The sequence below is a fragment of the Gopherus evgoodei genome, chromosome 10, assembly GCF_007399415.2.
Source record: "Gopherus evgoodei ecotype Sinaloan lineage chromosome 10, rGopEvg1_v1.p, whole genome shotgun sequence".
In the NCBI taxonomy this organism is placed as follows: domain Eukaryota; kingdom Metazoa; phylum Chordata; order Testudines; family Testudinidae; genus Gopherus; species Gopherus evgoodei.
This window is the reverse complement of record NC_044331.1, coordinates 79,327,498-79,349,299: the sequence shown is the minus strand read 5'-3', so window position 1 is coordinate 79,349,299 and position 21,802 is coordinate 79,327,498. Positions and strand designations below refer to the sequence as shown.

The 21,802-nt window shown below is 52.5% G+C and overlaps 1 protein-coding gene across 3 annotated transcripts in view; it reads right to left on the bottom strand.

Annotated features, from left to right (window-relative positions):
* Positions 1 to 21,348, bottom strand: part of LLGL1 (LLGL scribble cell polarity complex component 1) — a 64,219-nt gene extending 42,871 nt beyond the window's left edge. For all 3 annotated transcript variants that reach the window (XM_030576926.1, XM_030576928.1, XM_030576929.1), the window contains exons 1-2: positions 21,190 to 21,348; positions 5,971 to 6,068 (exon numbers count right to left, since the gene is read on the bottom strand). In XM_030576926.1, the coding sequence (XP_030432786.1) occupies positions 5,971 to 6,068; positions 21,190 to 21,270 (179 nt within the window). In that variant the 5' untranslated portion in view covers positions 21,271 to 21,348. The remainder of the gene's footprint in view (positions 1 to 5,970; positions 6,069 to 21,189) is intronic.
* Positions 21,349 to 21,802: the final 454 nt, after the last annotated feature.

Sequence of the window (21,802 nt, the reverse complement as noted above, 5' to 3'; positions counted from 1 at the left end):
TACAAAGCAATGCACATGGGATTATTTGTTTTCCCAAAACTATACATACAAAATGATGGAGTCTAAATCAGCTGTTACCACATGAGAAAGACCTTTGAGCCATTGTGGACAGTTCTCTGAAAACATCCCATCAACGTACAGAGGCAGTCAAAAAAAGCTAACAATCTTAGGAACCATGCTACTATATAAATCCATGGGACACTGATGCTTTGAATATTGCGTGCAGACTTGGTCACACCTTTTCCAATTGTGATATCAAAAAAGATATCACAATTGGAAAAGGTACAGAGAAGGGCAACAAAAATGATCAGGGGAATGGAACAGCTTCCATAGCCTGGGACTGTTCAGCTTGGAACAGACAGTTGGGGTTGGGGGGAAGAATAGAGGTCTATAAAATCATGACTGGTGTGCAGAAAACAAACAGGGAAGCGTTATCTACCCTTTCACATAACCACAAGAACCCAATTCAATTGATAAGCAGCAGGTTTAAAACAAAGGGGAAAGAAACAGTCGGTGCAGCCAGCAGTTAGTTAGGATCTTGCTTCCACCAATTGCGCTGAGCTAGCAGGCGCTGACCCTCCTGGACCCAGCTCTTGCTCCCATGGAGAAGTGGGCTTGGAGATTGGGAGCAAGGGGAATGGGAAGCCGCTCACTTTGTCTAAGTTATCCACTGCCACTGGCAGATGTTCAGTCTTACCCAACTGAGGCTATTCCTTGCTGGGTACAATCCACCCAGCCGATGCTAAAGCGGCTCTAGCCAGCCCTGTCAAAAGCAATAGCTTCAGATACAGGCTACATGACCTGGCAACGGTGGCTTTCCTTTGGCGATGAAGGGAGGAGCTTTTATGCTGCTAACCCAAACCAGGATGGAGTGAGAGAAAAGGCACGGAGGCCGTCCCTGCCCAGTTATTCGTACTGTTACTGCGTGTCACCCAGTAGGGGTGCACAGCATAGAACAGAGATGGTCCCTGCCCCAAGGAGCTTACCGTCTAGATGGCTATTTGCACGCCAGTTAGGCAGTACCGCCAGCACACGTATGGTTAACATGGACCAGCTCAAGTACAACTCCTGAGGAAGGGTATGTTTTATTCCCCCATCAAGTAAGGGTATGTCTACATCTACAATTTTGCAGCGCTGGTTGTTACAGCTGTATTAGTACAGCTGTATAGGGCCAGCGCTGCAGAGTGGCCACACTTACAGCAACCAGCGCTGCAAGTGGTGTTAGATGTGGCCACACTGCAGCGCTGTTGGGCGGCTTCAAGGGGGTTCGGGGAACGCGAGAGCAAACTGGGGAAGGAGACCAGCTTCGCCGCGGTTTGCTCTCGCGTTTCCCGAACCCCCCTGCAAACCGCAGGGAAGAAGACCTACTTGCTCCGGGATTCAGGGAACGCGAGAGCAAACCGCAGGGAAGGAGACCTGCTTGCTCGGGAGTTCGGGGGTTGCGAGAGCAAACCGCAGGGAAGGAGACCTGCTTGATTACCAGAGGCTTCCTCAGGTATGCTGGGATACCTGCTTATTCCACGGAGGTCAAGAAAAGCGCTGGTAAGTGTCTACACTTGATTACCAGCGCTGGATCACCAGCGCTGGATCCTCTACACCCGAGACAAAACAGGAGTACGGCCAGCGCTGCAAACAGGGAGTTGCAGCGCTGGTGATGCCCTGCAGATGTGTACACCTCCTAAGTTGCAGCGCTGTAACCCTCACCAGCGCTGCAACTTTGTGATGTAGACAAGCCCTAAAGGAACAACTTGTGCCAGGCCAGAACAGGTTCTCTAGAGCTAAACTCGACCTGTACAAGCATCTGTGCTCCAAGGTCAGTTTTGTGTAACTGGGGCGTGGGAGGAGGGCGAGTTGCCAGGGCAACATACTGGTGCCAACACACACACACAGTCTGTTGTGCCTGTCAACTCAGCTCTCTGCTCTGGGGACAAACAGAGCCATCTTCTGGCTGCATGGCCAGCGACGTCGCAGCTGGGCCGGCATTCAGGCCTGGTACACAATGAAAAGAAATGCCAGCTTTGTGCTAGGACGCTGAATAAAGGGAGCCCCTCCCGGATGCGCACACAGTGACTGGGTCTTCCATTTCCTCCCCCCTCCCATGCAGAGAGGCTGCAGTGGTGCTGGGAGAAGATCCTACGGCTAGGACAGGGCCAGTTCTGCACCTTGTCCTGTCCAGCACGTCCGACCAATTTCTGACTAACACCCCCTCGCATTCCTGCGGGGCGGGGCCCGGAGAACAGAGCCTCAAAACCCCTGGGACAAATTGATTCCTGGCCTGCAGCCAGCAAGCCCTCTGAAGTCCCTCCACACAGCAAGCAACAAAGGATGCTCTCTGCCAGGCCTCACAGAACATGCCAGCTCCCCTCTCCTCCGAATGCCTTTGGCTATGTGCAGCAGACTGGTCAAGGATGCCCTGGATACAATGGGTCAGCTTCCCCCCGCCCACAACTGCTCGAGACAGACGCTCGATTCAGGGGCAGCCAGTTAACCTCAGAGCTGGGAAAGGCCCTTTCCCAAAGGATCCCTGTAAGGCTGCGCCCTGATTCCCTGAAAACGCCAGCCTGAATCATTAGGCTGCTGTCCAGGGCGTTCCGGTCCATTATTGGGGCTCCCAGACAATGGTAATAAAAACAAATGCATAGCGGCATCCCTGCAAAAGATGTGCTGGTAGCCGCATGCAGACACCCCATTTCTAAGGCTGTGGTTTGGGCCCATATCTTGCCTCTGGAGAGCAGTCTTTCCTCTGCACTGCAGAGAACAAAAACAAAACAAAACAGCGTATTTGCTAACAAGTGTGGTCCAAGCCCTGGGCTGTGATGCACAAGAATCGGGTGGGCCTCAGCATTTAACTGATTGCAGTTTAAGCTGGACGTACATGTATTATTTTTTCAGAAAAATCCAGCTCCTAATTGGACACAGACTTGTGAGCTCCATGTATGGACACATTTATTATTTGTAACAACATACACCTCTACCCCGATAGAACGCTGTCCTCAGGAGCCAAAACATCTTACCGCGTTATAGGTGAAACCGCGTTATAGTGAACTTGCTTTGATCTGGCGGAGCGTGCAGCCCCGCCGCACTGGAGCGCTGCTTTACCGCGTTATATCCAAATTTGTGTTATATCGGGGTAGAGGTGTAGCACTTATGAGCCCGCCGTGGGTCAGCACTCCACTATGCTAGGCCCTGTACTAACAGAACAAAAAACAAACAAACAAACAAACAAACAAAAAAACCCACCCCACAGTTCCTTCTCCCAAAGTCCTGCCAATCTATGTAGAACCCAGATTTCCAGCTCAGGTTATTAGGCCTTGCTAATAACTCTGCCCTACTCGTTTGGGGGAGAGAGGGACCCCTACAGCTTCTTGTAAGCCCACTTGGCAGGCTAGTGGTCCCCATTCCAGGTTCGCCTTTCCCAGATTGTTTGCAGAGGTAGAAGAACAAAAAGACAAACACCAGGCAAGGAGCTTTAAACACCAAGTACCTGGCACCCCAGACGGCAGCTGGCCCAGTGTGTCCCCACCAGTCCTGCTCTCCCCAACCACCTCTGCAATTTGTCATCCTCAACCTGCAATTTGTGCTCCTTAAATAAACCCCTGGGCTGAAGGTTTGTTGGATCAGGAGGAGGAAGAAACACACACATCTGCTCCTTCTCCCCAGCCTGCATCACTGCTCAATCCCGACTTGCCCTTGGCACGTATTCTTCATGGAGAGAGGAAATGAACAGCATCACAGCACCGCGAAGAGAGCTGGAGGGACGCAGCGGGGAACCCACCAGCAGAGGAAGAGTGCGAGCATGAACGTTCTCCCTATTGCAGGTCACCAGCGGGATCCGAGAATGTCAATTTTTAGTGCCTGATCTGCCGTTTCCCCTACGCACCGCTCCACGGTGAGCAATGACACTACGTCTACTTAGAGCGGAGGTGGACTCCATTCATAAGTCACACGCCGTATTTTTGGAAGATTGAGCAAGTTCAGCTGTTTCCTTTCCCACCCTTTGGGAATGAGGAGTTTGGATTTATCCTCTACTCAGCCATCCACACACACACAGCCAGACAGCCTAGCTGCTGCAGAGATCCATGTAGGCCCTGGTTTTGGCTCTCCATGGAGAGATCCCCGATGCCCAGGGCAAGCTATAACCCGGTTATGCCAACAGGGCAGGCTTGTGCTTAAAGCGAGGGACCGCAGAGAGGCGTTTGGTTTGCCACACTTGAAGGAAATCTAAGAGCTTCAATCAGGTGGCCCCTTTGGCTCACGTGGGCACTGTTTTACCCCGTCCATTAAGGGCAGAAAGTAGAGCCATGGCAGGAAAGCCACTGCCACCACGGCTGGAGGCAGGAGGAGAGCACAGGATGGCAAGGCTCGCTGGCATCAGACGCGAGGCTGCCATTTGGTCACTGCTTCCACGTCTGCCCCTACCCGCAAGCTGGTTTCTATGACCACTTTGCCAAGCCAAGGCCCATACGCGGCCATTCAGCTATTTACCAGAGGGCCGGTTGCTAGGCAAGGAGTAGGAAACATGCTAGAAGAGGAAAAAGCCATGCCCCTGCTGAGAGCTGGAGGATCAACTCTGAGTCACTGCTCTGCACAGACAGCTGAGTGCAGAGGCTGGAATCTTGGCAAGACCGATTTGCAGCAACACCCTTGCAGGGAGAGGGCGGGCGCTCCCCCCCTGCCCACCCTATCTGGAGCACAAGCAGCCTTCCCCTCCCCCACCCCAACCTGGCCCATGCAGCCATGACTTCACTTCCCATCCCCAAGGCGTGGTGACTAACCCTTACGCAACAACACTCCTGAGAAGCAGGTAAACACCATCATCCCTGTTTAACAGATGGGGAAAACTAGAGGCACAAGCGAGGACCCATGAACAGAAGGGATCAGTGTCAGAACTAAGAGGTCCTGAGCTCCAGTTCTGTGCTCCAAACACTACCTCCAATGTGGGCACTCGGAGGTTAAGATCTACACCCCCTCCACACAGACACCTTTCCCAGATGCTGGCTGTCCTCCCACCCACCTCGAGCCACTCTGCTCCACCCCATCCCCTCCACTCTCACCTGCCAAAGAAGGTTGGAACAGTACGGCACCCTTGTTTTCCAAATTTTAGATGCGTATAAACAAACCACACCCACAAGAAGCCAGGCACTAGCAAACTCGCGTGCACAGCAAGAACACACCCATTCGCAGTGGGCACAATGCTCATGACGCAGCCTAGCCTTGCTTCCAAGAGGGCTATGCACAGTCCTCCAAAGCTACAGGCTCTGCAGCCTTCGGCTCTGGGTGGGCACCAAAGTGAAGCAGTTAATCCAGGCCTTAAGCTTGGTTGCAATCACCGCTGTGAGATTTTGCAGAGACAAGAAAAGTAACTGAAAGTTCCATGCTGTAAGCCTGAATTTTCACTCTCATCTGGACAATGCAGTCAACCAGGGTCCGAGCCCCAGGACATCAGCTGGGAAGCTCACAATACTCAAGGCTATTTCATGGGACAAGAAACCCCACTTTCCCGACCAGCACTACAGGCTCTCAGCCAGAGGTTCCCATTTTCAAAGTTGCAGATGAGCTACTGAATCGAGATCAGCAGTCATATTAATCCTAGAACCACAGTGGGCTGAGCTGAAATACAGCCCTAGCGTAGAGTGGTCCCAACACCTTCTGGAGCCAGGAAGGAATGCTTCTGCCTAAGCCAAGGCTGAATCATTCCCCCAGGTCCCAGCCATTTGGCCTGCGAGGTATTTTGAGAAACCATACGAAATGCTTAGCTAGCACCTGCCAAGGTGAACAGAGCAGACCAAGCCAGTGTCTACAGTTAGCCAAAGAGTTCGAATGAGACCAACACAACACTGGAGCTGTGTGCAGTGGCCATGTCAGGCCCATTTGTAGCTACGGCGAGTCTGCACCCCAGCTGGCAGGAGGTGACCTTACCTTCCGCCCCTTTCCGGAGAGTCCCACGAGGGCGTGCCCTGGAAAGGATACATTTTCACAGCCCCTGATTTGGTGCCAACAGCCATAATTCGCAGCTTGGGGTCGTAGGCCAGAGAGCTCGGCTGGTTGGGGAACCCATGTTCCACAGTCTAGGAGGAAGACGAGAGAAACAAGACAGCGTCACATGTCACGGAGCTCAGCAGTGCAAGACTGACTCTCTTGTAGCCCCCAGAGGTGGTTACACGGGGCCCATCCCAAAGTCTTCGGCCGGCGCTGCCTCCATAGGCTTGGACAGCGCATACAAAAAAAGTTCAGTTGCATCCCTATTTACAGGGCCCAAGAAGATCTCACAATTTACATGTCCCCCTTCTCCCCAGCATTGCAGGGAAGGGTGAGGACTCTCGCTAACTTCCCGCTCAGAGACTGTCTCCCTCTTGAGCACCTGCCTGAAAGCCTTTTCAATGGGATGTGCGAGCAGTGTCAGGCAGTTCTGATGCCCCACTGCCCAGGCGAGCTAGGCAAGGACCACACACACACACAATAGCCTCATCTAACATTTCTAGCTCTTGGCCAAATCTGGGCCTTGGCATTGTCTGAAAATGGTCAGACCTCGCCTTCCCTGCTCCTCAGAGAGGGACTTGTGACTCAGAGCTCAGCCAAGGACCAGGGTCCATTGGGCTTGGCAAGGTCCAGAACGTGGGAAGCGGGGCCCTGCCCCAGACAGACCTGCAGGAGCATTACAGGGAGACAGTAGGTCCAGCCTCCACCCAGCTTGTAAACTGCAGCCCAATTTAAGCGCCACAGCCCAAGACACCTTGCAGCTACCAAGCCTCGGGACGTCCCTGGAATAACCAGCTAAGTAGGGGGTGGCCAATAACTGTGCGTCCCACTGACTTCATCGGAGCCTTTCAAACAGCCTGCGCGAGCCCTGACTGGGAGGCAGCACCAGAATTGCCACGGCTCCGGCCCACGCCTGTTCTTTGCCGTGAGGATTCCCAGCAGCAGCTATAAAAGCAGCACTGGACAGACAGCACCACTCCTTAGCCTGCTGGCGGTCGTCTATTACTGGCCACAGCTTCCTTTCAGGAAGGTTAATAAGAGTCAACGCAGCCCACACAGTGCAGGTGCAGCCTCCCTTAGCGCTGCTCCCACCCCAGTGGCCTCCTGGAAGGCCATATTTTAGGAGAAGTGGAAGGGAGGAAGAAGAAGAGAAGAGATTAATCAGGCTTGGCTGGAAGAGCCGCCTGGAGCAACCGCTCCCTCCCACCTCCCCTGAGCAATCCCAGCAAGGCTCCAGCCAAGGACTGGGGGGTTGTTGTGTTTTTTTTCAGGACCAACGTGCAAGTATCCGAATTCCAGCTACGTGTCTCGAGTGTCAGGGTCAATCTGAGCTCAGTACAGGAAGAGACTGAACCTTAGCTCTCGCTCAGCAAACCCTCCCCGCTTCCCCTTGGCGATCAGTGTGCAGCTCTGAATGCGGTCACGCAGGGAATATAGTCCTTACCCACAGAATGGATGGAGTCCCTTGCAGCCGAGCAGAGGTGGGCAGTGGGATAAGGGCATTCTACTAGGTACCTGCAACCAGAGCTGGGGGACAGCCCAGCATAAAGGCTGCCTAGAGGGAGGACTCCTCTTAGCAACTGGATAGAGATTACTGGATGAACTTCAAATCACTTGCCAACTCCGAGAAACGGAGGCTGTTTTTGTATCGAAAGTTTTCGTAACGGACAAGTTATCCAGGAAGCGATGGCAGCAAGAAGACCCTATTACAGGCTCAGAGTACAGACCAGTTAATTCCTCCTACCCCAAGTGAAGGAAGCGTGTTCCGTCTCCGGCACCCCTTTCCCTAAAGCTCACGGGCAGGACCCATCTCACCAAACAGAGGCATTTAATACTTGGCATTTCTCAGGCTCTCCCCAGCGCTTCACAGCTGGGTCTAGGAATAAGGCCATGTCGATATGCACAGTGCCGCTGCGGCAGCTGTGCCACTGTAATGCATCTGCTGAAGACACTCTGTGTCGATGGGCAAGAGCTCTCCCGTTGGCATAAAAACCCCACCTCTACAAGTAGCAGAAGCTCTCCCGCCGACATGGCACCGTGCACACGAATGCTTATGTCTGTGAAACTTACATCGCTGGGGGGGGCATAGTCACACCCTTGAGTGACATAAGTTTTGCTGACACAGGTTATGGTGTAAACATAGCCATAGTGTCACCATATGGTCTGTAGGATCTTCTCAACTTCACCCTCCACACGCAGACTCTCAACTCTTGCATCCACTTAGCGCAGGGTTCTCAAACTGGAGGCCGGGACTCCTCGCGGGGGGGGGTCATGAGGTTATTACATGGGGTGGGTTGCAACCTATCAGCCTCCACCCCAAACCCTGCTTTGCCTTCAGCATTTATAATAGTGTTAAATATATCTTAAAGCGTTTTTAATTTATTGGGGAGGGGGGTCGTCGCACTCAGTGGCTTGCTATGTGAAAGGGATCACCAGTACCAAAGTTTGAGAACCACTGGACTTAGCAGATCTTAACCACCTGCTTCCTCATGGCTGCTGTGGGTGACAGGTGTTTCAAGTGCCCCTTTTAACACAAAAGTGTTTTCTCCAACAGTACGTAACAGGGAGTTAGATGAGGACCAGACTAAGGATGCTCTTGTGCAAAAGAAAGGCCAGAAAAAAAATGGTTTTTTGGTAAACTTACAGTCCAAGGACAACTAAATTTTTAAATATACGATCAGATTGTAACAAGACAGCTCAAAAAGTAGTGGGAGAAGTTTGCCAGAAGCCAGTAAGAGGATGGCGTGGCAAAAATTGAGAAATCAGTGATCAGCTTCATCTGAAACATACGACTTGTTCTGAAGACCACGCACTGCACAGACACCAACTGCAGCACCACCAAATAAGGCCCTCCTGAAATCGTGGCCCCATGTGGTTACTCTGCAAAGCAGCAACACAGACCAGACTCGGGATCTGGTCATGGTAAGTACGAATCGTAAAAACGCTGATTTGCTAGTGGCTGCTGGGCCTACTCTGGCATTTCGACCAACAGCTCTCTTTACTTGTGGGATATTCTGAAACAGCATTACACAAAAAGTTAGTGGAAAGACTCTGAAATGCCATGGGAACACCACAAAGCTCTAGTCTGATGAAGACCAGGTTTGGGGACTGTCTCCCAGCAGAGGCTTCGCACGCTGGACAGGGGGACACCTTGCACTTGAGGATGCACTGGATACGATACCACCACAATGCTCTTGGGAACAGGGCTGGGACCAGAACTAAAGTTTGCCATATTTTCAAATGGAGAGTTCCAGTGAACAGCCGTCAGGCAAAGGTGATCCGGGGAGCAAGACATGGGTATCCTCTCTCCCACCCTGAAAGACAGCAATCAGATAGCTTCGAAAGACTTGGGTGCCAATGTTACCCTTCCTGCAGGACACACCGTTGCCAAGCCTGACAGCTCGGCTCCCTGCCGTCATGCCACCCTGGCCGGTCAGATTTCTTAAGCTAAGCAGGGCAGGGCCTGGTGACTGCATGGATGAGACCAAGGAAAACAGATTCAGCAGCAGGTAGCGTTGGCTGTTAACATGGTTGCTACTGCTCAGAGCCAGTACTGCACCCACTGTCCCTAGTGCCATCCCACAGACTGAAGACACAGCCCATGGGAGGAAGAAGGGGACAGGAGTTGTATCCTCCGCAAGCCAGAGTCGTCACTGAGTATGAAGCAAGGGTTTGGAATGCAGGCTCCTTAGAGCTAGACCAGAGCAAGCCGACCCACCCTTCCGCCCCAGGGCACTGTACTAACCACACTCCCTCTGCATCTTCCATCCAAGGGCCTCTAGTGCTTTGCAGCTACCAGTTTGCCTCCAGCCCCTCTGGGATGTAGGTCTCCATTCTGTAAGTGCGGATACACCAAAGAGAGGCTGAGTGACTTGCCAAAGGTCTCAAAGTAAGTGGCTGAGCCAGGAGAGTCTTTGCTTTAACTACTGGGCTGTTTTGCCAGCAGAGGCGCTCCAATATCTGGGCTGGAGACAGCCAGCGTATGACATCACCACCAAGCTTCTCACACGTAGCGAGTGACATTTACAGTCTTCAACACCCGCTCTCACAGGGGAATCGTCACCCACGGTCTAGGTTGGGAACAGCGCCAAGGTCATAGGTCAGCATGAGCGCCAGGAATTCAACCCAGCTCTCCCAAGTTCCTTTCACAGGGAAATTCTTTGTTACTGACAAGACACTGCACAGTTGCAAGAGGTGAATGGAGGGGAAACAGTCACATATCTCCTACATCAAGGGCTACGGGATCTCCTGAGTCCACAAAAGGATATCACCGCTGAAATAAAACAGGTATGGAGTTCTCTCTGTAACTGGAGGCTTCACCTCCCACTCCCCAAGAGGGGAACGGAACACAGTAGTTAGGCCCCAGGAGACCCAGGTTTAATTCCTTGCTCTGCTACAGACTTCCTGTACAACCTTGGGCAAGTCACTTAGTCTGTGCACCACCTATATAATGGTCATTAATATTTCCCTACATGCAAGGAGAGATGCATGAAAGACTGCAAGGCGCTCAGATATTATGGGACTGGGGATCATATAAGCCCCTAAGACACATCACTGCATAGAGCAGGGATGGGAAAACTTTTTGGTTCAATGGCCACATCTGGGTATAGAAGTTGTATGGCAGGCCATGAATGCACACAAAATTGGGATGGGGGGGTGCAGGCTGTGGGTGAGAGTGGGGCTGGGGATGAGGGGTTTGAGGTGCAGGAGGGTGCTCCGGGCTGGGATTGAGGGGTTTGGAGGGTGGGCGGGGGATCAGGGCTGGGGCAGGGGGGTTGGGAGGAGGCTCAGGGGTTTAGGCTCCAGGCGGTGCTTACCTCAAACAGCTCCCAGAAGTTGCAACATGTCCCATCCCCCACTACAGCTCCTATGTGGAGGCACGGCCAGGCAGCTCTGTGCACTATCCTGTCCACAGGCACTGTCCCTGCAGCTCCCATTGGCCACAGTTCCCAGCCAATGGGAGCTGCAGGGGTGGTGCTTGGGGTGGGGGCAGCATGCAGAGTGGAGCCCCCTGGCTGCCCCTACGTGTAAGAGCCGGAATGGGGCCACTCCTCCCATAGAGTATTCCCAGATGATCAACCTGCCAGGCCTGGCCAGGAGACAACCCTTCCCTTTCAGCTGAAAGCAGGACATACTGCAGATGCATATAGCACTTCCTCACGTTTCTCTTGTGCTACAATGAGCAGCAGATTAGCATGTTGTCCCCTACCACGCACTCACTGACATTAGCCATCTGCCATTTTATGTTTCCCCCAGCTCTCACCTCTCAAACCTCCTCCTCCGGTTTTCCCACTGGGAGCTGAAGATTTGGTTTCTTCCAAGCCATCAGCAGCAAACACATTTTATTTTTATCTCAGGCTCCAGCTGCTCAGAGCTCTTCCCTTGCACTGGTGTTCTCACTTAATTGGTGTGTGGAAACCTTTCCAAAAAGAGGTAGGTATTGCAGGTGCACAGTTGTTTAACAGCCATCCAGCTGCATGTCTCACCCTGGTTTAATTACTCAAATATCAGATCAATCACTGTCCCAGGACAACTAGGAACCCAGGAAGCAGTCCAGCTGCAGGATTCCTTACAAAGCTAATTAATTAGCTCTTTCCCCATTTTCCTACAGACACCAGATTCCTAGCCTGGCCTATTTGGAAGGGGAGTTCAGGTGCAGCTACCCAGATGGCTCCTCCCCCTCTCCAGCCAGAGGAACAATATGATAGGGAGGGAATATCAGCTGCATCTGGTATTGAATTCAGACATCAAGGCAGGACACAGGGCTGCTAGATTAAATTCTTGGCCCTGCCACAGATCTGTACACGACCTGAGGAGGGCGTGTGGATCTGTTTGGCCCTTTGAGCGGCGATGGGGTTTCCTCACCTGGGGGAGGCTAGAATACTTTGAAGCCTTCCAATGGGAGGAACTATGAACATTCAAATTAATAAAGAATTTGTCGAGGCCGAGCAAGTGGTTGGGATTGTCCCCGCCCGGCTGGCCATTCCCATCTGGCCAAGGATTTGTCATTTTCAGAGGGCCAGTGGTCAGATTTCCTGTGCTGTCAGCCAGCTTGCAAACAGTCCTCTCGTTCCGTTTTTCTCAACCTTTTTGATACCAGGGACCAGTTTGCTGCCCTCCTCAACTGTGTCAGGGAGAGCTCAGGGACCAGCACCGATCCATCGTTGAAAAACACTGCTTCAGTTGGCCATCGAGCCACTAACGGAAGCAACACTGAACCAAGGGAACAATACTTCGTGCATCTTTCTAGGGAGCTTACGGACAACCACCCAGAGAGCTGAATATTCAAGCACTTTACACATCTGGAGAATACCGAAGCACCAGGATAATCTATGACGACTCTGGGAGGCAGCTTACCAAAGCTCATGGGCCCATCCTGCTCAAGCAGATCCAGTTCGCACTGTACTTGTCACCACAACGTCCAAGGACTGCCTGATTATAAACTACTCCAAATATTACAGCAGGAATCAGTGGGGGCATCATGCCTGTAATTAGCCTGGCCTCCCCCACTCCCCTTGTCTGGTTTCATACAAAGCCTTTCAGGGCAGGAACTATGTCCTCTTGTTTGGTTGCATTCCAGTTTGCGTTCCTCTGCCTAGCTCTGCTCTCGAACCGTTCTTTGTGGTCACTTTTACAGCCAACGACTGACAAAGCAGAATCTTGGCACAGGGCTGCTGCCACCACCAGGCCCCACTTGGACAAGACGCAGTGCATTCTTCTGGTCAGGAGTTACCCATCTTGAAAACAAGGCACTTCATTTCTAGCTGCACTGGAGATGGGTTATTTTGAGAGAGGACCTTCAGACATTCATAAGTGGCCTGAACAATCATATCTCCCCTTGGAAAAGAGACGGTTAAGGGGAGATATGATTGAGGTCTATAAAATCATGACTGGTGTAGAGAAAGTAAATAAGGAAGTGTTGATTACTACTTCTCATAACACACGAACTAGGGGTCACCAAATGAAATTAATAGGCAGCAGGTTTAAAACTAGCAAAGAAAGTATTTCTTCACACAACACACAGTCAACCAGTGGAACTCCTTGCCAGAGGATGTTCTGAAGGCCAAGACCATAACAGGATTCAAAAAAGAACTAGATAAATTCATGGAGGTTAGATCCATCAATGGCTATTAGCCAGGATGGGCAGGGATGGTGTCCCCAGCCTCTGTTTGCCAGAAGCTGGGAATGTGCGACAGGGGATGGATCACTTGATGATTACCTGTTCTGTTCATTCCGTCTGGGACACCTGGCATTGGCCACTGTCAGCAGACAGGATACTGGGCTAGATGGACCCTTGGTCTGACCCAGTAGGGCCATTCTCATGTTTTTTTAAACACTCCTTCAGAACCAGAACGGAGAGGAAGAGACAAGGAGCCCTGAACCGCAACAGATCCCTTTAAAGCACCCATTTACAAGTGGCCATCACTCAGCCTTGAGACATTCCTTCCTCCATAACCCACGCACCATTCTCTAGACTAGCAAGTGCCCCAGGATGAGAGGCCACCTCAGAGTCATGCCAATCCTTTTCATTCTGTTGCCATTTAGTGGGAAAAAGGGCCCAGGAGCTAGTTCCCCATAGTCAGCCCTCCTTTAGAGTAAGCACCATTGCTGCTTGAGCCATCCAGAATATAGCTTCAAGAATACACCAAAAAATAGCTATAGGGCTCCAAGTCACTTGCTCCTCATCCCCATGTGATGGAACAACACTGGGGAGTCAGATTAAAGTCATTCATGACTTTGGGGGAGCATGGCCATGAACATGACCTGGGGCAACAAGAAGGACCAAAGCAGATCAATAGGTGTGATGGGAGGGAGATGAGTTCCCTTCTCATGAATGACAAGCTAGAGGATCTACAAGCTCCCCCCAGATACTACACACTGAGAGACACCCAGTGCCACCAACTCCCTCCCCAGATTTACTGAGCCAAAGCTCTGGTGAGTTACAGATTTCAGGGAGCTGTCAAGCACCCCGAGGGGAATGAGTAAGTCTTGTGTTTTGACAAGGCTAAAAGTTTAGCAACTGGGCCGTGCAGAAACACAGCTTATTTGGGAAGAGCACTGGTCCTACCGCTGGAATCAGGATCTGTCATTGCCCGCGAGTTGCTCTTCTCCCCAGTGATCAGGGGCCCACCCCCCAACCTCCATCTGGTGTTGGAAGAGGTCTGTAGTCAGACAACTCTCCACTCCTCAGAGACAGTGAATAAGAGGAAGTGGAGAGCCACAGACATGGTGCATGACAGTGCCATCAAGGAGCCATCGGTGCCAGTGGAATGGCTATCAGAGGTACCTGCCACTCCAGTGCTAGGTCTCGTGCACGGGCTGCCTGAGTTATGCAATGAGAGAGAGTCGGTGACCTCTAGGGATCAGATTTAGAGGCAACGCATTTTACTTGTTAACTGACAGGTCTCCAGGGTGAAAGGTTAGTGCATTAATCCTGCTACAAGCCTCCACTATTACCCCTCCTTAACATCTTCCTTCTGCCACTAAATCCACAGAGAGCTTTCAAATTCCTCATCGGAGCGACAGCTTAACGAGCTATTCTGTACGACCCAAGCCCATATTACAGCACATCCCCTCCCTCGCCAGACGACATTCCCAAGAGCTGTATCTGGCACGCAGAGGCCGCCTTCTCGAACGCAAGCTCTGGGCCTGGTTACAGCAGACACAAATCAGATTTCAAGCAAGCTGAGAAGGAGGGAAAAAAAGTCTTAATAGAAGTCAGGTGGACGATCCTACCCCGAAGTGCTTAGCGGAGCAGAATGCGGTTCAGAGCCGCTCCTTAACAAGTTCCTGCTGCAGTGCAGAGACCCCAACACATGCAAGTCCTGCATCCACAGAAAGCCCCTCAGAACAACCTTGCTTTCCCCGGCATGCCTCCCAGCACTAGACAGAACTGCCTAGGGACTCAAAGCAAGAACTGCACCACACTCCCCCACCCCTGCAGCTTGTAACGGCCTTGAATGTATCTGGTTTAACACAAAGATAAAAATCATATACTCAATTCCTGAAAATGCTCCTCCTGAGTGAGACTAGCCAGGCAATAAGTGCTATGACTGGAACCGTCCGCAGGATCAGGTCCCGTGTCAGCGATTACAGAGGCCTGCCTATAGCATGGGCAGGCCACATGGCCACACTACATAGGGCCGGTGCACTACAACGGTCTGTTCAGAGCTTGGGTTGAGACCGCACTTCAGTCTGCACGTGGAATGGGACCAAATCAGTGGCCCGCCTTAGCCCTGGCTAGGAAGGATTTAGCCATCTGCTTCCACCAGCCACCCAAGGCAGCGAGCAGACCTCTGGAAAAGGGAGGTGAGACTTACTTCCGTCAAGCGCTTCGAGATCTACTGATAAGCACTACGACATAGTGCAGTGCTATTCTATTCACCGTGGACGGGGCCGGCTGGGGTCCAACATGTGGTGGGGCCACAATAAGTTATCAGCCACACGTGCTCCCAACTAGACTATTCATTTATACTCATCTCTGACTTGACAGAGGAAGACAAGTTACTCAAATTGAAGGACCGTCTCTTTACCCTCCAGTTTCACAGAGCAGGCTGCATTCGGCCGCCCAGCACCAGTATGGACAGTGCTATGTCGATGGGAGAGCTTCTCCCACCAACACAGCTACTACCTCTCGCGGGGGTGGCATTAAGTGCTACAGCAGCGCAGCTACACGGCTGGATATTTGTAGTGTAGACCTGTCCTTACTCAAACTGAACAAATGTCTCTGTGCCCTGCACTTTCCACAGAGAAAGCCACATTCGGCCTCCCAGCTAGATGCGAGCAAACTGATTTTTCAGTTGGGTGGCAGAACCGAGCAAAGTTTTCCTTTGGGTCAAACCCAACCTGGAATGTTTGTTTTTTTCACCAAAATAAAAACTGTTTGGGGTTGAGCTAAATGTTTTGTTTGACCCCCAAAAACCCACCATGTTTACCCTTTAAAAAAATCAAACCAATCTAATCCCCTTTTTAAATACGTTTCAGCATGAAAAGTTAAACGCTTGGCTTGCAAAGTGTCAAAATCAGCTGTTGTGATTTTCTTTTTTTAAATTCAGCCAAAACTATTCACCAAAATCACAAATGGCTTTGGCTGCCCTGAGCATTTTGGGGCACATAAGCTATTTGACTGAAAAGTTTCACCCAGCTCCATTTCCAACCCTTTAAAAGTGCAAGAACAGCGGCAAGGGCTAGAAAAGCGAGAGCGCTCACGTCTAGTTTGCATTTTGCAAGAACCCTAATCTAGGCACTCGTGGCCAGCAACCCCAATGCTGACCCCAAAGCACAGCACCTGGGTTTGCTCCAACTGAGCAAACTGGCATTCACCTCAATTCCAAGTGAGAGTAAACCTCACGTAGCTCTTCCAGTGCAGCCCTGTTCACGCCCTTGCTTGCACTTTGGGGTCAGCACTGGCGCAGCTGCTCCAGGGCAGAGTTGGAATTACTCCCATCTGCAGCCTGACTGTGAATACAAAGGTTCTGTAAACATAAATTGATGTCAGGGCTGCGGGAGGGGATGATATAAGCTCACTGATTGTCCAAACGGTTTAGGATGGGTGCCCGAGCTTGGCCTCAGAGCCATCTGGATTCCTTTGCAGATGTCTGCAAGCATTGATCAGTCCAGGCCTTTCTCTGGAATGCTCTGACCCAGTCCTTAGAGGAACCATTGCCAACGCTGACAGTCCTTCTTCCCTTTTTAAGTCCAGAACTCGCAAGGAGCCTCAGGAAGGAGACAGCCTGAATGAGGGACAGATCTGGAGGTTGTAACTCTCAGTCAGGATTTCACAGCCCTTAATCCAGTGAGATCCAGTTCAAAACCCTCACCATGAAGTGACCCCCTAGGGTTTGTCGCTTAACCTGCTTGGGGAGGTGACTAACAGGGCTCCATGCACAGACGATGTAGACATCTATACCCTAAAAGACTGGTCAAAGTTCAGCACATCACAGACCATCACGTGAATAATTCAGATCCCAGTCCTGCGAGGTACAGAGCCCTTGCCTATGCTTCAGTTGGGATGGAGAGAAATCCTACCTCATGGGATCAAGCCCTGGATATGAAGGCAGTTACCACCAAGAGACCAACTGCACTGGCCACAGAGCTTCTTGTACACAGCTCTGCCCTGCATCTGACCCACAGCATTTCCTGGCTTCTTTAGCCGAGGCTACCCTTTAGGGAGATTGCTGTGCGATTGGGACAGGTATCCAGGCCAGACTGGCTTTCAGTTGCAGACAAAACTATCCCCAGGTCTACAGAGGCAGAGAGGCTGGGCTGACCCATTTCTGACATGGACAATGCAGCGTCTAAAGCAATCGGTTACTATTCCATCCCTGATCACGATGATCTGCCAGTGTCTCTGCCAGATCTAACCCACTCCCTTGCAAATCCAAGAGCTACCACAGCCAGTGCACGAGAGATGGCCATTGTGCATCTGTTTATGAAATCTGAATCTATACCAGCTTCGTTCGCTGCCTGCTGGCATCGGAATTCTATAGCTAGCTCCAGGCATACAGCCCATTAAGTCTTGTTATGCTAACAGGAATGGATAAAACCAGTATTTGCTCACAACTGTCAGCATGAAGCACCACAACAGGAGTCACTATCGGTTCAGACCACGCTCAGCTTCATGGTCACGCTCCCCGTATTGAACGCGGAACACAATGGGCCTGCCAGTTATAATGCTGGCTATGCCCACCCCAGATCAACTACGCTTGTCTCATTGATAGCCATGCTCCTGGCCATTAAGAGACATCCCCACATTCCAGAGCATCACGCAAAGTGGAGCTTTGCCTCCTTCCCGAGCTGCTGTTTACCACCGCTCCCTCCAGATCCTTCATTCAAGGCAGATGGAAAACCCAATTGCAAGTCAATGGGCATCCAGCATTTTGCTCCTCTGGGGGCAGGCTAGTCATCGGAAAGCACAGCTGCCTGCGGAGGTGAAGGTAGCAAAGGAAACTGCTTCTGGCAGGCTGCAGAAGAGATCGGGAGGTTCCGAGCCTGGCGCCCCACCAGTTACCAGAGATATCCAGACGATGTCCCAGAACCGGGAGCTGTGTGCCAATCCTATCAAACGTAGTTAGTTGCTGGGGGAGTGGTCCGTTCTTCCTGCTCAGGAGATTAATGGAAGACTGTCTAATTCCCTAGCGCAGCTAGAGGAGGAGATTATGCGATCACAGTCACTGTACATTTCATATGCAGACTTAAAAGACTCCACACACAGCTCATTTTTCCTATTTCACATCAATGGGAAATCCATTGCAGATCAAAGGTAGCACAAGACCAAGAATCCTTCAGGGCTTTGGCCCCAGCCCCACTGGGGAGACCTACATAATGAGGGAGCTTTAGCAAAGACAGGAACAGCCAGTAAATTGGCTACAGGACTCAAGTGCTAGTAACATTCCCAAGTCCAAAACACACAGCTGGCTGATTTGGAAGACGTCTGCATCACTACCCCCCTTTGAATCCTGGACTAGGAGCCCTAGCCACTGCTGGCTTTAGAAATTCCCCAAGCAGGCTGTTCTTGAGCTACCTCTCCAAAGCTGCCTAAATTCACATACAGCACTAGTGTGCTAAGCGAGCAGCACAGCCACACAGCCTGACACGGGAAGTGTGGGACCACCAAGCACAAAGGGGGGCAGGCCTGGCCTGGCCAGGCCATTTAGGCACCCAAGCCTCACCATTTGTGGGTCCCCAGAGCTTGTTTTCTCACATCCCCTATTTCATTAGGTAAGTTACAGCTTCGCTTTGGGAACAAATTAACACCACGAGAGATGGTGGGCAAAACCTCCACAATCTGACAGGATGAGCCCCAAGACAGGGGTGTTTTATCCCCATTTCAGATCCACTATGAGCTTTCCAAGGAAAAATCATCCCCACTAAAGTCCAGCTCTACCTCCATTATGGGGCAACTGGGAGTCCTGTGAAACATACAGACAACACACAAGAGCTCCGAGGCCCATGGGAGGTGGACAGAGCACTGGACTGGGACTCGGATCCTGGGTTCTATTCCCCAACTCAGCCACTGACCTGCTGCGTGCCAGTGGGCAAGTCATCACCTTTCCACTGGCTTCCCCTTTCCACTCGCCCTGCCAGCTCTCTGGGGCCGGGATTGCACAGTGGGGCCCTGCTCTCTGCTCCAGTATTACTGCAATCCAGGAGACACCGAAGGACAAGCACTAGGGAACAGAGCAAGGCTGGGAAGAGACGGCCAGACAAAGTCTTCAGGTATTGATTTTTCGGGGATCGCTATATCGCGTCTCATCTAGATGCAATATATCGATCCCCAAACACGTTCCCGTCAACTCCGGAACTCCACCGGAGCGAGCGGCGGTAGCAGAGTCGACACGGGGAGCCGCGGACGTCGATCCCGCGCCGGCAGGACCTGCGGTAAATCGATCTAAGATACTTTGACTTCAGCTACACTATTCACGGAGCTAAAGTTGCTTATCTTAGATCGATATCCCCCGCAGTGTAGACCAGCCCATCAGGTCAGAGCTCCCAGGTGTGACCTACAACTCCACAGCAGTATAGCAGCAGGCATTCTTCCTTCAAGTATCCCACAGCCTGTCAAGCCATGAGCAAGGATGTTTGCACAAAGCAAGTAAGGCTCCTGCAGCAGGATCATGCCGCATTCGCTTCCAAGCTAAACAAGCGATAAGGTGGAACTGATCTCCCTTCCTTTAGTGTGCAAGTGGCAGGACGGAAAAAGCATCAACCTTTGACGTGCTCATTCAGGATGGACTCCAAGCAAGTGGGGAGATTTTATTTAACTTCATTTAAAAAAAACAAACAAAAAACCCAGACCACACAGCTGTGCCGAGGGGGTGCTGATCGGAAGTGCAGGGGGGTGCAGCACAAGGGAGGGGCATCCCTCCACTTCCCAAATCAGAGAGCTTGGGGAGCCCCTAAAGAGACCCAGTGAGAGATGCGAAAACAAAAGTGCAGCCACATTTACAGCATTTCTACCAAGGCGGCTTCTGGCTGCCTCATAAAATGTGTTTGTGGCCAGGAGGCCAAGGACCGCAGAGTCCCGTTTGGCCGTAAAGGAAGGAACAGAATGTCAGTATTTTCAGGGAGAGCGCGCACGCATTTGTCCACAGAGCGTCACTACCCTTCTGGGATCCCTGGTCGCCTTCTGTATCACTCCCCCCACCAGTCACTTACCAGGTCCATGCAAAGATCCCAGGGGGCTTATTAAGCCTGCACAATAAGAGAGACAAAAGTCTGGGATGAAAAGGGCTATAAATCAAAGGGACACAGCTCTGCCCCTTCAAAGGGGAAGGGAGCACACAGCTCAGAAGGGAATTTGGCATTTTAAAGCCCCCTTTGCTGAGATGCGTCAGAACTCGCTGCAGTTTCACCGCCAAAAGCCACACCACTTATCAGCCTCTGCACCAGAATAAAAAACTCAGGTGCTAAGCTCCATCTCAGCTCCATTTCCTCCCCTACAAAACGCCTATTTCCAGACCATGTCCGAGGACAGGAGTAAGTGAAAACTAACTGTTTCTAGCCGAGCCCTGCCCGCACCAGCCTGGCCTGTGTTCCTGTAAGTCTGCTAGCTGCCTCCTACTGGAGACCGAGTATTCCTCGAGCGTCCAACATACACCTATTGTTTCGCTTGAGCGTGCAAGGCACATGCAGAGCCTGACTCTTGCAAGGGGGATGGATGGATGGGGGAAGAGATGCACAACTGGGGGAGGGGGAAAGGGGGCTCATCTTTTGGAACCGACGTGGTATTTCCCTGCATCCGAAATTCAGCGGTGCACACAGGAAAAATCAGGCAAGTCGCGTCCCCTGCCCAGTCTCAAGCCGCCACGCTCAGCCCCGCAACGCTGCAAGAAAAACGCTCTTGCAACGAACTCCAGCCCCCCCGGGGCCTGCAGGAAAAGCGGAGAGAGAGAGACGCGATGACAAACGCAGCCAACAGCACCACAACGGAGCCCGGCTCAGCCCCTCCAGCCCCAGCCGGGGAGAGGGCGCGGGAGCGCGGGGCGAGCCGCCGCCAGCCCCGGCCCTGGCTTTGCAATGGGCTCGGATCCCGGCCAGCCCCCCGAGCGCCCCCCAACCGCAGGGGATGGGGAGCTGCTGGCTGAGGCGCTGCACGGGCTCCCTGCACCCCCCCGCCCCGGACTGCAGCGCCGAGCACCCCAGGAACCGCTGGGACGGGCGGGGGGGGGGGGTCGGTCTGCCCCCCCCCCGCCTCCCGGGGCCGCCCACCTTGTTGAAGGCGAAGAGATCCAGCTTGAGCTTCTCCCGCTGGGGGTCGTGCCCCTGCCTCCGGAACCGAAACTTCATCATGGTGCCGGGCTGGGCGCTCGCCGCCGGGCTCCCTGCGACGCCAGCCAGGCAGCGGGCTCGCCTGCCCCATGCACCCGGCCGGCCCGCAGCCTGGATGCGGCGGGGGGAGGGGAAGGGGGCGGGGCGGGGGCTGAGCGACGCCCGGCCGAGCCAATCAGCGACCCCGGGGGAGAGCGAACCAGACAATGGGGGAGAGAAGCAGGCCGGAGTTCCGCGGACGGCTTCTGCTGGGAGCATGCGCCGGGGCGCGGGGGTGCCTGGGAGATGTAGTTTTCTCCCCTCCCACGGGGGGGCCCGATCCGGAGTGGGGATGCAGAGCACTCCTGCAGGATAAGCCATGAGTCCGCAGTGAAGCACTTGGGCCAGATCCTAGGTACAGCTGCCTTAGGAGGGGAGATGCAAAAGACAGGCACTGTTCAGCTTAGAGAGAGACGACGGGGGTGGGGAGGGTATGACACAGGGCTGGAAAATCACCAGTGGTGTGGTGGAAAAAACGAGCAGGGAAGTGTTATTTACCCCTTCACATAACACA